Raw genomic sequence first — 16,669 nt, forward strand, 5'->3', positions numbered from 1 at the left:
GTAATAAATTAGGATACTAATGATGCGGCTATGAAAAAAAAAAACATTTTTTTAAAAACTCAGTAATGAACCTGAACAGGAACACATGGCTCTTTCAGAGGGTGGGGTAACTATTTTGTATGCTCTGAGTTTTCTGAAGTTAAATCTCTTCTACTTTCAAGATGCTAACAAAGATTTAAAAGACACCAAACTGTTACACACTCCTCCGAAAACATAATGGGTGAGTTACTAAGACTCATGAGTGCAGCCTCTTAACCAAGCATGAATTTCTGCAAAAGTATGTATTCTCTTTAAAGTACTTAAGACATTGTGATACAAAGAAGGAAGAAACTTTTTAAGAGTGACCAAAAAACTGAGATAACTGCAAAAAGATAGCTGGTAGGCAAAACTGCAAAATTGACTGATTCTCACAAGGACATCCGGAAGCCAATGAAGTCCTTCTTTTAGAAGTTGCCTGTATATGTATTTCTGTGAGTTTCCAATTCATTTTGAAATAAGGTAAACAATATATATTATTAGTACTGATCTATTAATAGATCCATAAATATTTGCGGATTAAAAAATGGTCAGTTCCATGAAAAAACATTATTTGGTGAAAACATGTTGGAGACAGGAATAAATACCTGAAATTTAGAAACAAAACATTTATACTATTTGGTGAAAAGGAACATTGCTGAGAAGCCTTCAAAATAGCTGTAAGCCTCAAAATTATGTTACACAGCAGTTCTGCCATTTCTACTGAATTCCTCATTGAGCAGTTTACCAGAATATTTCAACAACTCAGAAGCAAAAATCTGATTACGGGTAAAAATAAACAACACAAACGTGCCTTCGAAGCAGCATCTTCAGCTTCCCGTTTATGTTTGCTGATGTTGTGGTCCAATTCCTTAATTTTAAGCTGAGAATCATTGTTTTGTTCCTTATGTACTGCTACTTCGGCATATTTAGCTTTAATTACATTGTCTTGGGCTATTATCACTTCTTTTTGTTTGGTCACCTCTTCTTGAGCTTTATTTACAGACTCCTGAAACAAATAATTCAAAGACAACATATAGCAAGGTGCTGTGGACATATTTTTAGTTTATTAAAAGATCTAACAAACTTTGGGCAAGATAGAAATATGTTTAGAGGCAGATGGTCACCTAACCCTCTATATTTTACATCCCCATTAAAATGACTAATTTATATACAGGAAAAAACTTGTTTTACTACTAGAAAAAAGATGGGATGCCAGTGTTCATGCTGGAAGCGACAAAGTTTCTGCTGGGTACAGTGTAGTTGGGATCAACTTGCAGGGATTATAGGAATCTGACTTTTGAGGTCTCAAAAAGGTGGCATTTTTTAGTAGTTAACAAGAAGACAATATGACAGATCCCCAAATATCATTTATCAAGAGTTTGCAGGTTGGTGCTTTCTACTTTTCCCTTTTATAGATATAAGCTATTTTTACCAGTGACAATGGAAGGTCATAATGTTTGGTTCTAGCACAGGGGTCAAAAGAGAAAAAGAAAAGAGAAACTTTTTTGAACAAATAGATCTGTGACACAAAGAAAAAGTTTCTTGCTTTGACTTTTATTATCCTCCTACTTCCCAAGGCTGAAGCTACTCACTCAATCCTCAAAGTGGTAATTAAAACTGCAATTCAGTCTATCAACAACCCCCTGCTCCACAAACCCCTTTCGTTCATCCTAGATCTTAAATCACACTAAATGTTTAAACCAAAAAAACCAGTTCAACTCATGTTTGGGTACAGGGAAAACCTAAGTAGGACAATCTGCTACAAGCCTCTGAGGAAGAGAAAGGTAGAAGGGTGGTTTTTTGTGATGAAAAGCACAAGTAAAAAAAAGTGTAGCAGTTTTTTAGGCATGCTCATTACAAAATGATCATTTTGAGCAATAAAGAACACTTAATGTTATGGTTAGGTTATTGAATGTGCTCAAAGTGCTTTAATTTCCTAAAATGTTTAATCTGTGTCATTAGAGATCTTCTGAGGAAGGAAAATAAATCAGGGCATTCATATAAAAACCGAAAAATAATTTTAACTTTTTGAAACATTTGAAGAACAAGAAAAGAAAGTGAAAAATAGTCTGGTGATTATTAACCAAAGGGAAAAATAACAGATACAGGCCTATTAACTAACACCATATCTAAAAAAAAAAAAAAAAAAAAAAAACATGTTTATGAAGATTTTCTCATGCTTACAGGTTAAAAATTGCATTGCAATTTTGACTACTTTAATCTTTTTTATAATAATAGGAAATTGTCACTAAGGTTGAGCAGAAATGAAATTTTAGTTTTGTCTAATTATTTAGTAGACGGTTTCTTTTCTTAGCCTCTGGGGAGTGTCCTTTGCTATTCTTATCAAAGAGAGGAAACAATTTAGAATGAAGAGCCTGAAAGAACCACCTTTAAGAACGAAGTGATCCATTCTATACTTTTCCATAAAGAAAAATGGAAATATGTATATGTTAGGACTTTGATTTCATTTAGATTGAGAAAGGAGTAGCTTATTTTCACATTTATCTTTATCTTTAGAAACATGTTACCGAATTTTTTAAAAACTCTCCAACATGAGCTCCATGAAAGATAGCACAAAATATGGAAAATATTTCATATGAAAAAAAATGTAAGATTAAGACATATTAAATATCTTTAAAAACTAAAATTTACTTTGGAGACAAAATAGAAACTGAACAAATCTAGAAAATCTAATCATCACAAAACACAGAGCTGAGAAGCATTTTTTCAAAAAAAGTAGTTAAAAATGTTATTCTGCGGATTTAACAATGTGTTAAAAACAAAACTTGGGTGCCTGAATGGCTCAGTCAGTTAAATGTCTGCCTTCAGCTCAGGTCATGATCCCAGGGTCCTGGGATCGAGTTGCACTTTGGGCTTCCCACTCAGTGGGGGGTTTGCTTCTCCCTCTCTCTCTGCCCCTCCTCCCCCTGCTGGTGCTCGCTCTCTCTCAAATAAAAAAAAATATTTAAAAAAACAAAAAACTTGAATTAAGTCATCAGAAGAATTAAGAGCAAGCGCAATGGGGCTGTTTTCCAGATTTGTTCCTTCCATCGGAGGAGTACTTCTCAGCCCTATGGGTCATAATGGCTATTCCCTGTATCTGCTGTTCCTTTATCATTTTGCATTCTCTTTTCTCTTTAGTGATCAATCCCACATCATTCCAAATTCCTACTGTAGTGAATTTTTAATTTAAACTTTGCCTGCTCGAATTACTGTATAATTTGTCTTCAGAGTAGAGCCAAACTAAAACAATTAGTATTATAATTTCAGGACTCTTTCTGGATCACAGTAATCACTGTTTTGGCTCTCATCAAGACAAGAATCAAGAGAGCGAGACCTCTAGGAGTCAAACATCTTCTAGCCAACATTTCATAAGTTGATTCACATTTGTTATTTATCCAATATAGTAAGTAAACGTTACCTTATTTTTAGCCACCTCTACTGCCATTGCTTCAATCTGTACTTCATAGGATTTGATAGCTTCATTTACAGCTTCAAGCTGTTGTTTATAGGATGTGTGCTCTCTCTTGAGCTCTTCCAGCTCCAGGGTGATAGCTTCAACTTCCTAGAAAAAACCATTATCTACACATTCAACAGCTATTGACTACTAAAAAATGAATACATATATCTCAGCAAAATTAGTAAGATTCTCATGCAAGTTAGACCCACAGCTTCATTATTCAACTACCAAAACACATGTAAGTGGTTTCCCCTAAAAGAGAAAGGAAATTTATTTTCCTACACTTAAAAAAAAAAATCACGTATAGTTTAAGTAACTTAGCATAACCTATTTCCTTTATCCGTTTATTCCTAGAGAAAAATATAGAATTCTACATAAAAGATAAACTAGCAGAGGAAAAATCCTTTTTAAAAACATAATTATGCAATGTCAAAAAAAAACTAGTTTCTCAATTTTCTTCTTTCCCATTAAACCTTTTAGTTCATTAGAAAATACTTTGTGCAAGCATTTAATGACAGAATATGAAGAAAAATAGATTTAAGTAAAATTGTATAGAAAAGTGATTCAGAGCTGTCTTTAAAAATAGAAAAGGCTAGGTTCAAATTCCAGCTTTGGCACTATCCAAAGGGTAAAATCAGATATCACCAGTTTACAACTGAATGGCACTTTATAAATGTAACATGCTTTGTCCTGTATCAATTTTCACAGCATCCATTCACCAAATGGATGATCACCAAATAGAAATGTCAAAATTCAAGCTGACATGACACAGCTCTACTACATAATAGAAGTTTTGGTCTACTCTTGCGCAAAGCATTTACAATAACGTAATTTTGCTCGTTCTTTAAAATTAGCAAGACTATGCAACCCATCCTTATAATTATGACCCTCCATTACAAGGTTTTCAGCAAAATGTTTTAATTTGACTTAGAAGATACATAATTTATCTCCTAAAGAAGCATAGTGTGCTTTAGATACTGTGTGAATACTGATGAGTAAGGCCATCAAATATGCTCTACCATCTTCAGCTTTGTATTGATGATAAAAAGTTGGTTTCCACTTCAAGAAAGGTTATTTATTACCTGTTGTTTTTCTTTCATTTTCTTACTAGAAGCATCTGCTTTTGTTTTGGCAAAATCCAGTTTTTTCTGAGCATCCTTCAGTTCTCGGTCTCTCTCAGCCTCTGCATTTTTCATTTTATTCTCCAGTACCTCATATTTTTCTTCTGCTTTTTTCTGAATTTCTTTGGTGTTTTTTAAGGTCTCCTCACTTTCCTCTGTATCATAGAGTAGGCAAATGTGACTAAATGAGTTCCTCCAACAATTAGCAGTTATAGGTAATGGTTTATAAATGTCTTATTAAATTCACCTTTAAACAGAAGAAATGGTCTGAAAAATTGGAAGCTAAAGTTTAAAAAAATTAACTGTTCCAACCTTATCCTAGAAATGTTATATTGAAACACAGATCCTACCTAAGAGCCTACTTGAATTATCTAAAGATCCATGAAGAAAGTACTTCCAAGCATATGAAATCTGAGTAAAATAAACTTTACTTGTAACTTATTTAAAAGATCACAAGCCATCCTTTTAGTGTACCTTTAAGATGCTTCCTAAACCAGAATCAACAGTATTTTTCCTTTTACTTAGTTGCCAAAAAGCTTACAGTTAATTTCATAAATAAGCTTATGTTGTATTCTTTGCTTATTTATGCCTTTTCTTAAAGTAGAGAATATGTGAAAACATGTCTAGGATGAAGCATAGAAGAAATAGCTCTAATTTATAAGGAAAAAAATAAAAGCAAGATCAAAATGAGCACATTACTATTACAACTGCTATACACTGTTTTAGAATGTAGATACAACTATAACCCTGGAGATCATGACTATACAATGTCCTATACTGCTTTTCAGTGTAATATTGCTGTAAGAAATCACAGAAAAAAAATTAAAAATACAAATGAAAATGGAAATAGGATATAAAACTTAATGGGATGCAGCAAAGCAGTTCTAAGAGTAAAGTTTATAGTGATAACTGCCTACGTCAAGAAATAAGAAAAATCTCAATCTACCACCTTACACGTAAAGGAACTAAAAACAAGCAAAAAACAAAAGCTCAAGGTTAAAAGGAAGGAGGAAAAGTAAAATGAAAGAAACCAAAAAATAATAGAAAAGATCAATGAAAGTAAAAGCTAGTTCTTAGAAAGATGGAACTGACCAACTTTAAGCTAGCCTAAGTACAAGAAAGGACTTAAAATCAGAAAAACAAGGGAGACATTATAACTGATACCACAGAAATACAAAGGATCCCAAGAGACTATTATGAATAATTATATGTCGTCAACAAATAGAACAACCCAGAAGAAACAGATAAATTCCTAGAAACCTACTGCCTACAAAGACTGAATCATGAGAAACAAAAAATCTGAACAGACCAATTACTAGTAAGGAGACTGAATCAGTAATCAAAAACCTCTTAAACTGGAGTCCTGGACCAGAGGACTTTACTGGTGAATTCTATCAAACATTCAAAGATTTAATACCTATCCTCAAAGTCTTTCAAAAAACAGAAGAGGAGGGCACTCTGAAACTCCTAAGGCCAGCATTACCCTGGTATCAAAACCAGACAAGGACACCAGAGGGGGGAAAAAAAAATTACAGCCTAATAACCCGGATGAACATAGACCCAAAAATCTTTAGCAAGTATTAGTAAACTGAATTAAATTATACATTTGAAGGATAATATACTATGATCAAGTGGATTTATCCCAAGGATGAAAGGCTAGTTTAACTTCTGCAATCAATGTGTTATACCACATTAAACCAAATGAAGAATAAAGAGCATGTTTTCGATAGATACGGGAAAAGCATTAGACCAATTTCAACAACGATTTATAATAAAACTCAACAAAGTAGGTATAAATGAAATGTATCTCAACATAAAAGGCCATACAAGACAAGCCCACACTAACATCATACTCAACACTGAGAAGCTGAAAGTTTATCCTCTAAGATCAGAAACTAGACAAGGATGACTCTTGCCATTTTTACTCAACATAGTACTAGAAGTCCTAGTCAGAGCAATGAGGAGAAAAAAAGAAACCAAACAAACGCATCCACAGAAGAAAGGAGTTAAACTATCTTTATTGCAGATAACCCTAAAGACGCTACTAAAAAACTGTCAGAACTAAGAGACAAAGTCAATGAATTTCAAAATCAACGTACAAAAATCTGTTGCACTTCTATATACTAATAATGAACTATCAGAGAAATTAAGAAAACAATCCTATTTATAATTGCATCAAAAAGAGTAAATTAAAAAAAAAAAGTAAATACCTAGGAATAAATTTAACCAAGGACGTAGAAAGACCTGTAACATGGAAAACTATAAAGCACTGATAAAAGAAATTGAAGACACAAATAACTGGAAAGATACGCCATGCTCATGGATTGGGAGAATATTATTAAAATGTCCATACTACCCAAAGCAATCTGCAGATTTGTTGAAATCCTTACCAAAATTCTAATGGTATTTTTTTTCAGAAATAAAACAATCCTAAAATCTGTATGGAACCATAAAAGACCCTGAATAGCCAAAGCTATCTTGAGATAGAATAACAAAGGTGAGGAAATCATACTCCTTGATTTAAACTATAATACAAAGCTAATGTAACCAACACCATATGGGATTGGTATTAAAAACAGACCACATAGATCAATGGAACAAAAGAGAGCCCAGAAATAAACCCACGTGCATATAGTCGATTAATTTATGATAATATAATAATTAAAATATTTAGGGTGATCAAATAGATATAAGATCTAAAATATATAAAGTTAACAGAAATAGATTAAACAGAGAATGTTTTTATCTTACCAATGGTTTTTTTAAGAGCATCTAATTCTTCTTGCTGCTTATGATATGAACTTTGCTGGAGCTTGGTTTGTAATAAATCTGCCTCTTCAGTTTTCATTTCCCACTGCTGTTTTAGTTGGCGATACCTTAGAAAAGGAGAAGATTACAATAAATGATTATAACTTTTCTGATATTTGAGATACGCACTTAAACTATATATAAACTAATATAAACTCACAATATAAACAATATAAGATGCCACTGGTTACAAGAAGAGCTTTGATGACATGTTTCTGAAGCAAATTCAAGTCTGATTTGGTCACTCAAGGTAAATGACTCTAAATGACCAATACTGGTAATAACTATAGAAATACTCTTAATTTTAGAAAACACTAAAAATAACCTTGGAATAAATAAGTTTCCTTAAAAAGGGTCTCTCCTACTGATTTGTATCAAGAAGAAAGACTCCACAGTAGCTCCCTACCAAAAAAATACATTAAAATGTAACAACCACACAAAACTTCAGAAATCTGGTTATTAGTTTCCATTTTCAAGTTATTAGCAAAGTTCCCTATATTTTATAATGAGACAATAGTTTAAAAAGGCACAGTGCTGACCTTAAACATTATAGTGCACTCTTCTTGCAAATCCTGTAATTCTAGCCCATTTCTAGCTGCTGAAAATTCTTTCTTTGGAAAATATTTATCTAATTCAGCAGTAGTGAAATTTCCAGTTGGCACCAGAAATTCATGAGGTCTGAGTAAAAAAGGAAGGAAGCAACTTATATAACATAAATACTGCCTAAGTATTTTTGCCTAAGAATGCTTGACAGCAATTAAAACCATAATTCTCAAGCCATTTCTCAGTTCATTTAAAAATGTGGGGTGTAGGGGGGATCCCTGGGTGGCTCAGCAGTTTAGCACCTGCCTTCGGCCCAGGGAGTGATCCTGGAGTCCCGGGATCGAGTCCCACATCGGGCTCCCTACATGGAGCCTGCTTCTCCCTCTGCCTGTGTCTCTGCCTCTGTCTCTCATGAATAAATAAATTAAATCTTAAAAAATAGAAATAAAAAAATAAAAATGTGGGATGTAGAAACTTGAAAAAAGATATAAGCTTTTTTCTTAATATGGTCCATGAAAGAAGGGCTTTCTACTCTCATTTTTTTTTTTTTTTTTAAAGTAGGCTCCACACCCTGCATGGAGCCTAACATGGGGCTTGAACTCACAACTCTGAGGTCAAGACCTGGGCTGAAATCAAGAGTGAAACACTTTACTGACTGAGGCATCTCTCATATTTTTAAAAATCTATTTCCTTTCCTTCACCTCAATGCCATAATCAGCCTACGAGACAATTCTGCAAAATAACTTTATTCAGTGGTATTGGATCATTTAACAGTTCTAAGTCAAGTCCAACTACAAATTCATTGCCTTGCTAAAGCTTCCACGGATCTCAGAAATGTTCTTCCCATCTTCTTCACAGAGAAAAAAGTTCATTCACTTTTTGGTAATTTATGTTAATGAAAGTAAAAGTAGGCTCTACATGTAATATGTTTGAAAGTGGATATCTTGATACAATTTCTATCTTGGAATGGCCACTTTGACTGATTATGACCCATCTCTTTCCACATATATAATATTCTAAAAAGTCTTGGCACCATTCCAACTTTTGATAATTTCAGAAGATAAATGCTAATAATTTATATATATTGAAGTTTATCTATGTACAGATTTTAACCTTTATTCAGTATTATGAATTCTGAATAAAATGTTTGATTTTAATTTTAACTCTGTTCCCATTTGTCATCTTCAGAGAGACAGGAAAAAATTAGAAACTTTCAAATAATGTACTTTTTAAAGTTTGTGACATTTTCCCCCTTAGAACTTAGCATTATCTAACATATGTTTTACCAATTTAACTTTTTTATTGCATTTTCTCAGATTTCATATATATATATATACACACACAAGAAGGAGGAAGAGATTTATCGGTTTGGGTCACTGCTGTATTCCTGCTCCTAGAAGAATACTTGGCACATAGGAGACACTCAGTAGTAAATAACATTAACTGACAAAAAGAGGTTATATTAAATAGCATGATCCCAATTTCAAAAAATAAAAATATGTATTTACCCATATCATACACAAACAGAAGTAATGTTGAGAGGTACACATATATATCTATATCCACATCCATAGAGAAGAAACACTCTAAGTGTCTGACTCTTAATTTTAGAAATAGTTTAATAGTGAATTCCTGACATGAACTCCTATACTTCCTCAGCAGGCAACCCAGCAGTCTTTAATATCTATAGGACAGCCATATGCTGCTAATGTTGACATCTGATTGATGCTACATTATGTATCATTTCAAATCAGAGACTTTAGTATCCTCTGGTATCAACCTCCAGAGTATCTACGGATTTCCCTACCAATTCCAGGAGAAAGCTAACAGTATATCTTAACAGGGAAAGAAAAATATTTGGCTGATTTTTTTTTCTTCCTTGTTTAATTAGCTTTCCCTATTTTCTTATAACAGAGACCTTATTTTTATCAGAAAAAAGTAAGTAACTGATAAACAAGTTATCAACTCACAATTTATTCAGATAATACCAAGGATATTATGAGAAAAGTCAGAAATTATATTCTTTAGATAAAACTCTTTCATTTTTCTACCATACAAATCGTTGACCAAAAAGAAACTTAAAAATACAACTTAATCTGACAGAAATCTTACTTTTCAGCTGTGTTTTTAAGACCTGCTAATTCCTCATCTAGACTCTGTAGTTCATTCTCCTTGATTCTCAGCTCATCTTGAACATTTTTCAGTTCTTGAAACTTGGTTAAAATAGAAGCTGCCTGGGATCGAGCACCTGATAGAAGCAAATTTTAAGAGGACTTAGACATTGGGTTACTACATATTTAGACAATAAATAACTTTCAAAGAATTATACTTGAAAAGGTTCAATAGCACATCTTATATAGTTAGCTTATAAAGATACAGAGTTCATTTTATCATTGGAATCTTAGGATATACATAGTCCATAAGAAAATACTTCTAAGCAGATGTGGATTGTTTACTCAAAATAATCACTGCTCCTTCTGGGCCCATCCCTCTCAGGGCCATTTTCCTCTCCGATATCAACTTAGCCATGTGATTTGCTCTGGCCAATGAAATGGAAAATGTGCCTCTTTTGAAAGTAAGCTTTAAAAAGCAGCACATAATTCACCATTTGTTTTCCCTCTCCCATTAGAAAAGCAGGTTCAAAGCAGGAGCTATTTTCCCTTCAGCCTGGGTTCCAGAATGAGAATAACACTGAACAGACATAAATGACCTACAGGTAAAGTAGTCTTACTTACGGTAGGTACCTTTTAGAAGCCACTGAGATTTGGGTGCTATTTGTTACTGCATCATAACCTGGCCTAAATTTTGATATAGCAGAGGAAGCAGGAAAAATTGGTTTCACTTTATAAGCAATTGTAATTGTGTGACAATAGATTGAGTTATACTGGCAAGAAAACTCTAGGTTTGATGGGAGAATACAAAGATCAAGTAGCAATGGTATTATGAGCACTTTGGTAATATGATACAGGGATGTGTATTTGCCATCCCTAAAGAAGGAACTTCAAGAACATCCCAATCAATGAAATCTAAAAAGTGTCTTCTATCTTACATATTTAAAAATATTTGATCTCTCTTTATCCTCCAATTACAGATACTAATCCTCTTATTGTATATACTGGGGAATTTGATACTTGCTGATGGAATTCATTTTGTTGGCTATTGTTTTCTTGGCCTAGAAAGAGATTCATTCATGTGATATCTCAACAGGCATTATATATACAGTCTCTTGGTTTGGTTAAAAACACAAACTGTGAAAACAGATAACCTGAATTCAAATCCCGGGCTTTGCCATTTACCCACAAGTTATTAAACTACTCTGTACATAAGTTTCTACAACGGTATACTGCAGATGATAACAATATACCTATTATACAGTTGCTAAATGATGAAAGGAGTTCATTATTTAAAGCCCTAAAAATAGGTTATCATAAAATGATAGAAATATTCTATATCTGCATTGCCCAGTTACCTGTTAACTACTTGTGGTCACAGAATCCTTGAAATATGACTAGTACAATCGAGTAAATTATTTTTTTGGCTCTAATTATCTTAATTAAATGTAAAGAGCCACATATGGCTACTGTACTTGACAGCACAGTCTTATAATGTTGCCTGATACACAGGGAGTACTATTTAGTGTTTGTTAGTACTTGATCACTCAACATTAGATCTGGAAACTCAATGTGGCAAATACTAGAACAAGAAGATGATGATCATTATCTTATCTCAAGGGCGGATTTAATTTGTCTTACTTTTGCCAAATACAGTGGCATGTACACAATTTAGAACTCAACATTTCTCAAACAAGGGTAAAGTAAAAATACTGAATTAAAAAAATTTTTTTCCAGTGGCTAGAATATCGTAATAGGGCAAAATGCAAGAGAAAAAAAACAAAACAAAACAAAAAGCAGGAACAGACTTACTTGAGAAGAATAAATAAAGCAATAGAATTGATTACTATAGTATGAACTCCTTGAGGGCTATAACATAATTTCTCAGTTATTATTAAATAGCTGTGATACAGTAAGCATTCAAAAAGAAAATCGAATCCTTAAGTTAGGAATAAAAACTGGATTAAGTCATTCCAAACCCACAATTTCCCGTTTTGAAAAACAAAAAGTCTCATCCAACTTACCACACAGATTTTGAGGACAAAATGATGTAAACTAAAACCTACCTCTGAGATTTTCGGGGAAGATGGAAGCAGAATAGGAGGACCCTAGGCTCACCTCATACCATGAATACAACTGGATAACTATCAAATCATCCAAAATACTCCAGAAATCAACCTGAAGACTGGTGGAACAAACACCACAAGTAAAGGCAGAAAAGAAACCATGTCAAAGAAGGTAGGAAGTGTGAAGATGTGGTTAGGGAGAGAAATGGCTACCATGGTGGGGTGGGAGCTATGGCCAGAGACTAGCACCTGGGGGAGGCCACACGGGTGAGGCCACACAGGAGACAAATCCCCGTAGCAACTGGCTTTGAATATAAGAAATGGTGAAAAGGGACTCTAAGGGAAAGGAAAGAAACTTAGTAGGGAAAAAAATGAGAGGAAGACAAACCATGAAGAGACTCTTAACTCTGGGAAAAACAAAAGTTGGCAGAAGAGGAGGTGGGTAGGGGAATGGGGTAACTAGGTGATGGGTACTAAGGAGGGCACATGATGAGATGAACCCTGGGTGTTATACTATATGTTGGCAAATTGAATTTAAATATTTAAAAAAAAGTGAGAGGGGCCAAATTTCATGAGTTGTGGCAATGAGCAGAGCTTAAAATCTAGTTTTAAAGGTCAATGTGCTTGGCTCTAGAAGAGCCACAAGGGTATTGGCGCTGCTTTTTGGACAGACAGCAGGGTAAACAGCCTAAACAAACAACATGGTAACAGCTTTCTGAAGAGTGCCTGGAGCACACAGTGGGGAAGCAGTGAGCTCATCTGGAAGCAAGTCCCAGAAAGGCAGCATTCAGGGAGAGATCTCCCCTTAGAACAAAGGAACAAGCACACCCATCCCTCACCCACCCCTCAGTATAAACACAGAGCCATGTATGGGAACCAACCCAGCAGACATTTGCGACCTAAGATGCTTATACTGAACTCCATCTCCCATGCTCAAGTGGATTCCCCCTTCCCAGTCATGCTTGCCTCAGTCCCAGAACAGCAGGCTCCCACCCCCAGAAGACCAGTCCAAAGCCTTGGCAAGACCATGTCTCCTGGCCTGTGAGTTTTACAGGGCCTCGGTTCCACTGGCAATAGGTATCTTTTCACAAGCAGACCAGAGCACACCTAGTTAGTGTTCCACATTCAGGCCAGAGACTAAACACTGCCCACAAGAGGCAAAGAGAGCCTCTGTAGACGACTGGCCTAAAGGATAAAGAGGCCAGGACACAACAGAAGAGCACACTCAAGAGTGGAGTGGAGTGGAGTGATACACTGAAAGTGAATGAGAAAAAGATGCAGCCAAGAATACTCTATCCAGCAAGACTATCATTCAGAATAAAAGGAGAAAGGAGGTTTCCCACAGAAACAAAAATTAAAGGAGTTCATGACCACTAAACCAGACCTACAAGAAACTGGAAAGACCAAAAGTGACAGACAGTATGAAGGTAGGAAACACAAAAGTAATAAAAATGAATATCTCTGTAAAAAAAAAAAAAATCAGTCAAGGAATTTACAAAACATAAGGATGTAAAATATCCAAATACCTAAATGTGGGGAGGAGAGCAGTAAAATTGGGTTCAAACTTAAGCAAACTGTTTCCTAATACAGACTCCTATATGCAGAAGATACTACATACAGGGGCGCCTGGGTGGCTCAGCAGTTGAGCGTCTGCCTTTGGCTCAGGGCATGATCCCAGAGTCCCAGGATCAAGTCCCACTTCAGGCTCCCTGCATGGAGCCTGATTCTCCCTCTGCCTGGGTGTCTGCCTCTCTGTGTGTCTCTCATGAATAAATAGATAAAAATCTTAAAAAAAAAAAAAAGATATTACATACAAACCTAAAGGTATTCAAAAACTAAAAACTATTAAATGCAAGGAATAAAAAAAGAATGCAAATATATCACTAAAGAAAACCAGCATACCACGAAAGAGAGAAAAAAGAAGGATGAGAAAAACTTCAGAAAAGAAACAAGAAACAAAATGGCAATACATACCTATCAAAAGTTACTCTGAATGTACTAATGGACTAAATGCTTAAATCAAAAGAAAAAGAAACAGGGTGACAGAATGCATTAACAAACAAACAAACAAACAAGATCTATATGCTGCCTCCAAGACACACTTCAGACCTAGACACCTGAAGGTTGAAAGTGAGAGGATGGAGAAACATTTATTATATGAATGGATGTCAAAGAAAGCTGAAACAGACATAGTTAGACTCTAACAAGAGTCAAAGACAGACACTATGTAATAATAAAGGGGACTATCCAATGAAAAGACATTACTGTAAATATTTACAAACTCAGCATGGGTATCTCAAATATACACAACAGTTAATAACAAACAAAAACGAACAAATCAATATTAACAGAAAAGTAGGAGGGGACTTCAACACTTACATCAATGGATCGATTAGTCAGAAAATCCACAAGGAAACAGTGGCTTTGAAAGACACAATATGGACACACTAAATGGATTTAACAAATATATTCAGAATGTTCTATCCTAAATAGCAGAATACACATTCTATTCAGATACACATGGAAAATTCTCCAGAATAGATTGCATATTAGGCCACAAAGAAGTAAGAAACTAGAAGCTGGTTCTTTTAAAAGATGGATAAAATTGATAAATCTTCAGCCAGAATCATGAAAAAACAAGAGAAAGGACTCAAAATTACAAATGAAAGAGAAGAAATAACAACCAATTACACAGATAATACAAACAAATCTAAGAGAATATTATGAAGAACTATATGCCAATGAATTAAGCAACCTAGAAGAAAAAGGATAAATTCCTAGAAACATAAACTACTAAAACAGAAACAGAAAGAAATAAAGAATTTGAATAGACGGAGTACTACTAGCAAGGAGACTGAATCAGTAATGTAACAACTCCCAAGAAGCAAAAGTCCAAGACCAGATAGATGGCTTCACAGGCAAATTCTAACAAACATTTAGAGAACAGTTTATGTCTATTCTTCTCAAACTATTCCAAAAAACAGAACAGAAAAAAAAAAAAACAAAAAAAAACAAAAAAACAAAAAAACAGAACAGGAACGCTTCCAAATTCACTTTATGAAGCCAGCATTACCCTGATACCAAAATCAGACAAAGAAACCTCAAAAAAGAGAATAGGCCAGTATTTCTGATGAACATAGAGATAGAACAAAATATTTTGAAAAACAAAAATCTTCAACAACTCAAAAAAAAAATCTTCAACAAAATATTAGCAAACTAAATCCACAAATACATTAAAAAAAATCATTCACCCATAAACAAGTGGGATTTATTCCCAGGATGCAAGAGTGGTTCAACATTTGTGTATTAATCATGTGATACATCACATCAAGAGAAAGGACAAAAACCATAACATCATTTCAAAGATGCAAAAAAAAAAAAAAAAAAAAAGCATTCCATAGAGCATTCATTCATGACAAAAACCCTCAAAAAAGTAGGTTTAGAGGGAATACACCTCAACATATTAATAGCCATCTATGAAAAACCTACAGTTAATATCCTACTCAATGGGGAAAAACTGAGAGCTTTTACTCTAAGGTCTGAAACATAACAAGGATGCCCACTGTCACCACTTGTGTTCAACATGGTATGAAGTCCGAGCCACAGCAACCGGCCAACATAAAGAAATAAAAGGCATCCAGGTTAATAAAAAAATAAAACTTGCACTATTTGAATTATACTATATACAGAAACCCTGAAGATGCCACCAAAAAACTACTAGAACTGATCAATTAATTCAGTAAAGATGCAGGATACAAAATCCATGTACAGAAATATGTTGCACTTCTTTGTGTTAACAATGAATCGCCAAAAGAGAAACTAAGAAAATAATCCCATTTACAAAAGTGCACTGAGAATAATATGATACCTAGAAATAAACTTAATGGGGTGAAAAACCTGTATTTCCAAACACTACAAAAACTGATGAAAGAAATGAAAGATGACGGAAAGAAAAAACATTCCATGTTCATTAAATGGAAGAACAAATATTGTTAAAATGTCCATACAATCCAAAGCAATCTATACATTTAATGTAATACCTATCAAAATGCCAACCAGGGTTTTTCACAGAACTAGAACAATCCTAAAATTTGTATTGACCCCCAAATAGTCAAAACAATCTTGAAAATGAAAAGCAAAGCTGGATGCATCACAATTCTAGAATTGACTTCAAGTTATATTACAAAGCTGTAGTAATCAAAACAGTATGGTACTGGCATAAAAATAGACATTATAGATCAATGGAACAGAAAACTCAGAAATATATCCACAATTATATGGTCAACTAATCTCTCACAAAGAAGGAACGAATATCCAATAGGAAAAGGACAGTCTCTTCAACAAATAGTGTTGGGAAACTGGTCAGTAATGCAATAAAAACAAAACAAAACTAGACCACTTTCTTTTGCCATACACCAAAATAAGCTTAAAAAGGAATAAAGACAGAGCTGTGAAACTTGAAACGATAAAATTTTCCGAAGACAGTACATACAGTAATGTCACTGACGTAGGTCACAACGATATTTCTCTAGGCACATCTCC

The 16,669-nt window shown here is 34.2% G+C and overlaps 1 protein-coding gene across 3 annotated transcripts in view; it reads right to left on the reverse strand.

Moving 5' to 3' along the window:
- The window catches only part of SMC2 (structural maintenance of chromosomes 2), a 62,908-nt gene that overhangs the window by 17,092 nt on the left and 29,147 nt on the right, over nucleotides 1-16,669 (reverse strand). For all 3 annotated transcript variants that reach the window (XM_041764101.1, XM_041764100.1, XM_041764099.1), the window contains exons 16-20: nucleotides 10,063-10,198; nucleotides 7,351-7,475; nucleotides 4,561-4,754; nucleotides 3,440-3,583; nucleotides 830-1,024 (exon numbers count right to left, since the gene is read on the reverse strand). In XM_041764101.1, coding sequence (XP_041620035.1) covers nucleotides 830-1,024; nucleotides 3,440-3,583; nucleotides 4,561-4,754; nucleotides 7,351-7,475; nucleotides 10,063-10,198 — 794 coding nt within the window. The remainder of the gene's footprint in view (nucleotides 1-829; nucleotides 1,025-3,439; nucleotides 3,584-4,560; nucleotides 4,755-7,350; nucleotides 7,476-10,062; nucleotides 10,199-16,669) is intronic.

Source organism: Vulpes lagopus, chromosome 7 (genome assembly GCF_018345385.1).
Source record: "Vulpes lagopus strain Blue_001 chromosome 7, ASM1834538v1, whole genome shotgun sequence".
NCBI lineage: Eukaryota > Metazoa > Chordata > Mammalia > Carnivora > Canidae > Vulpes > Vulpes lagopus.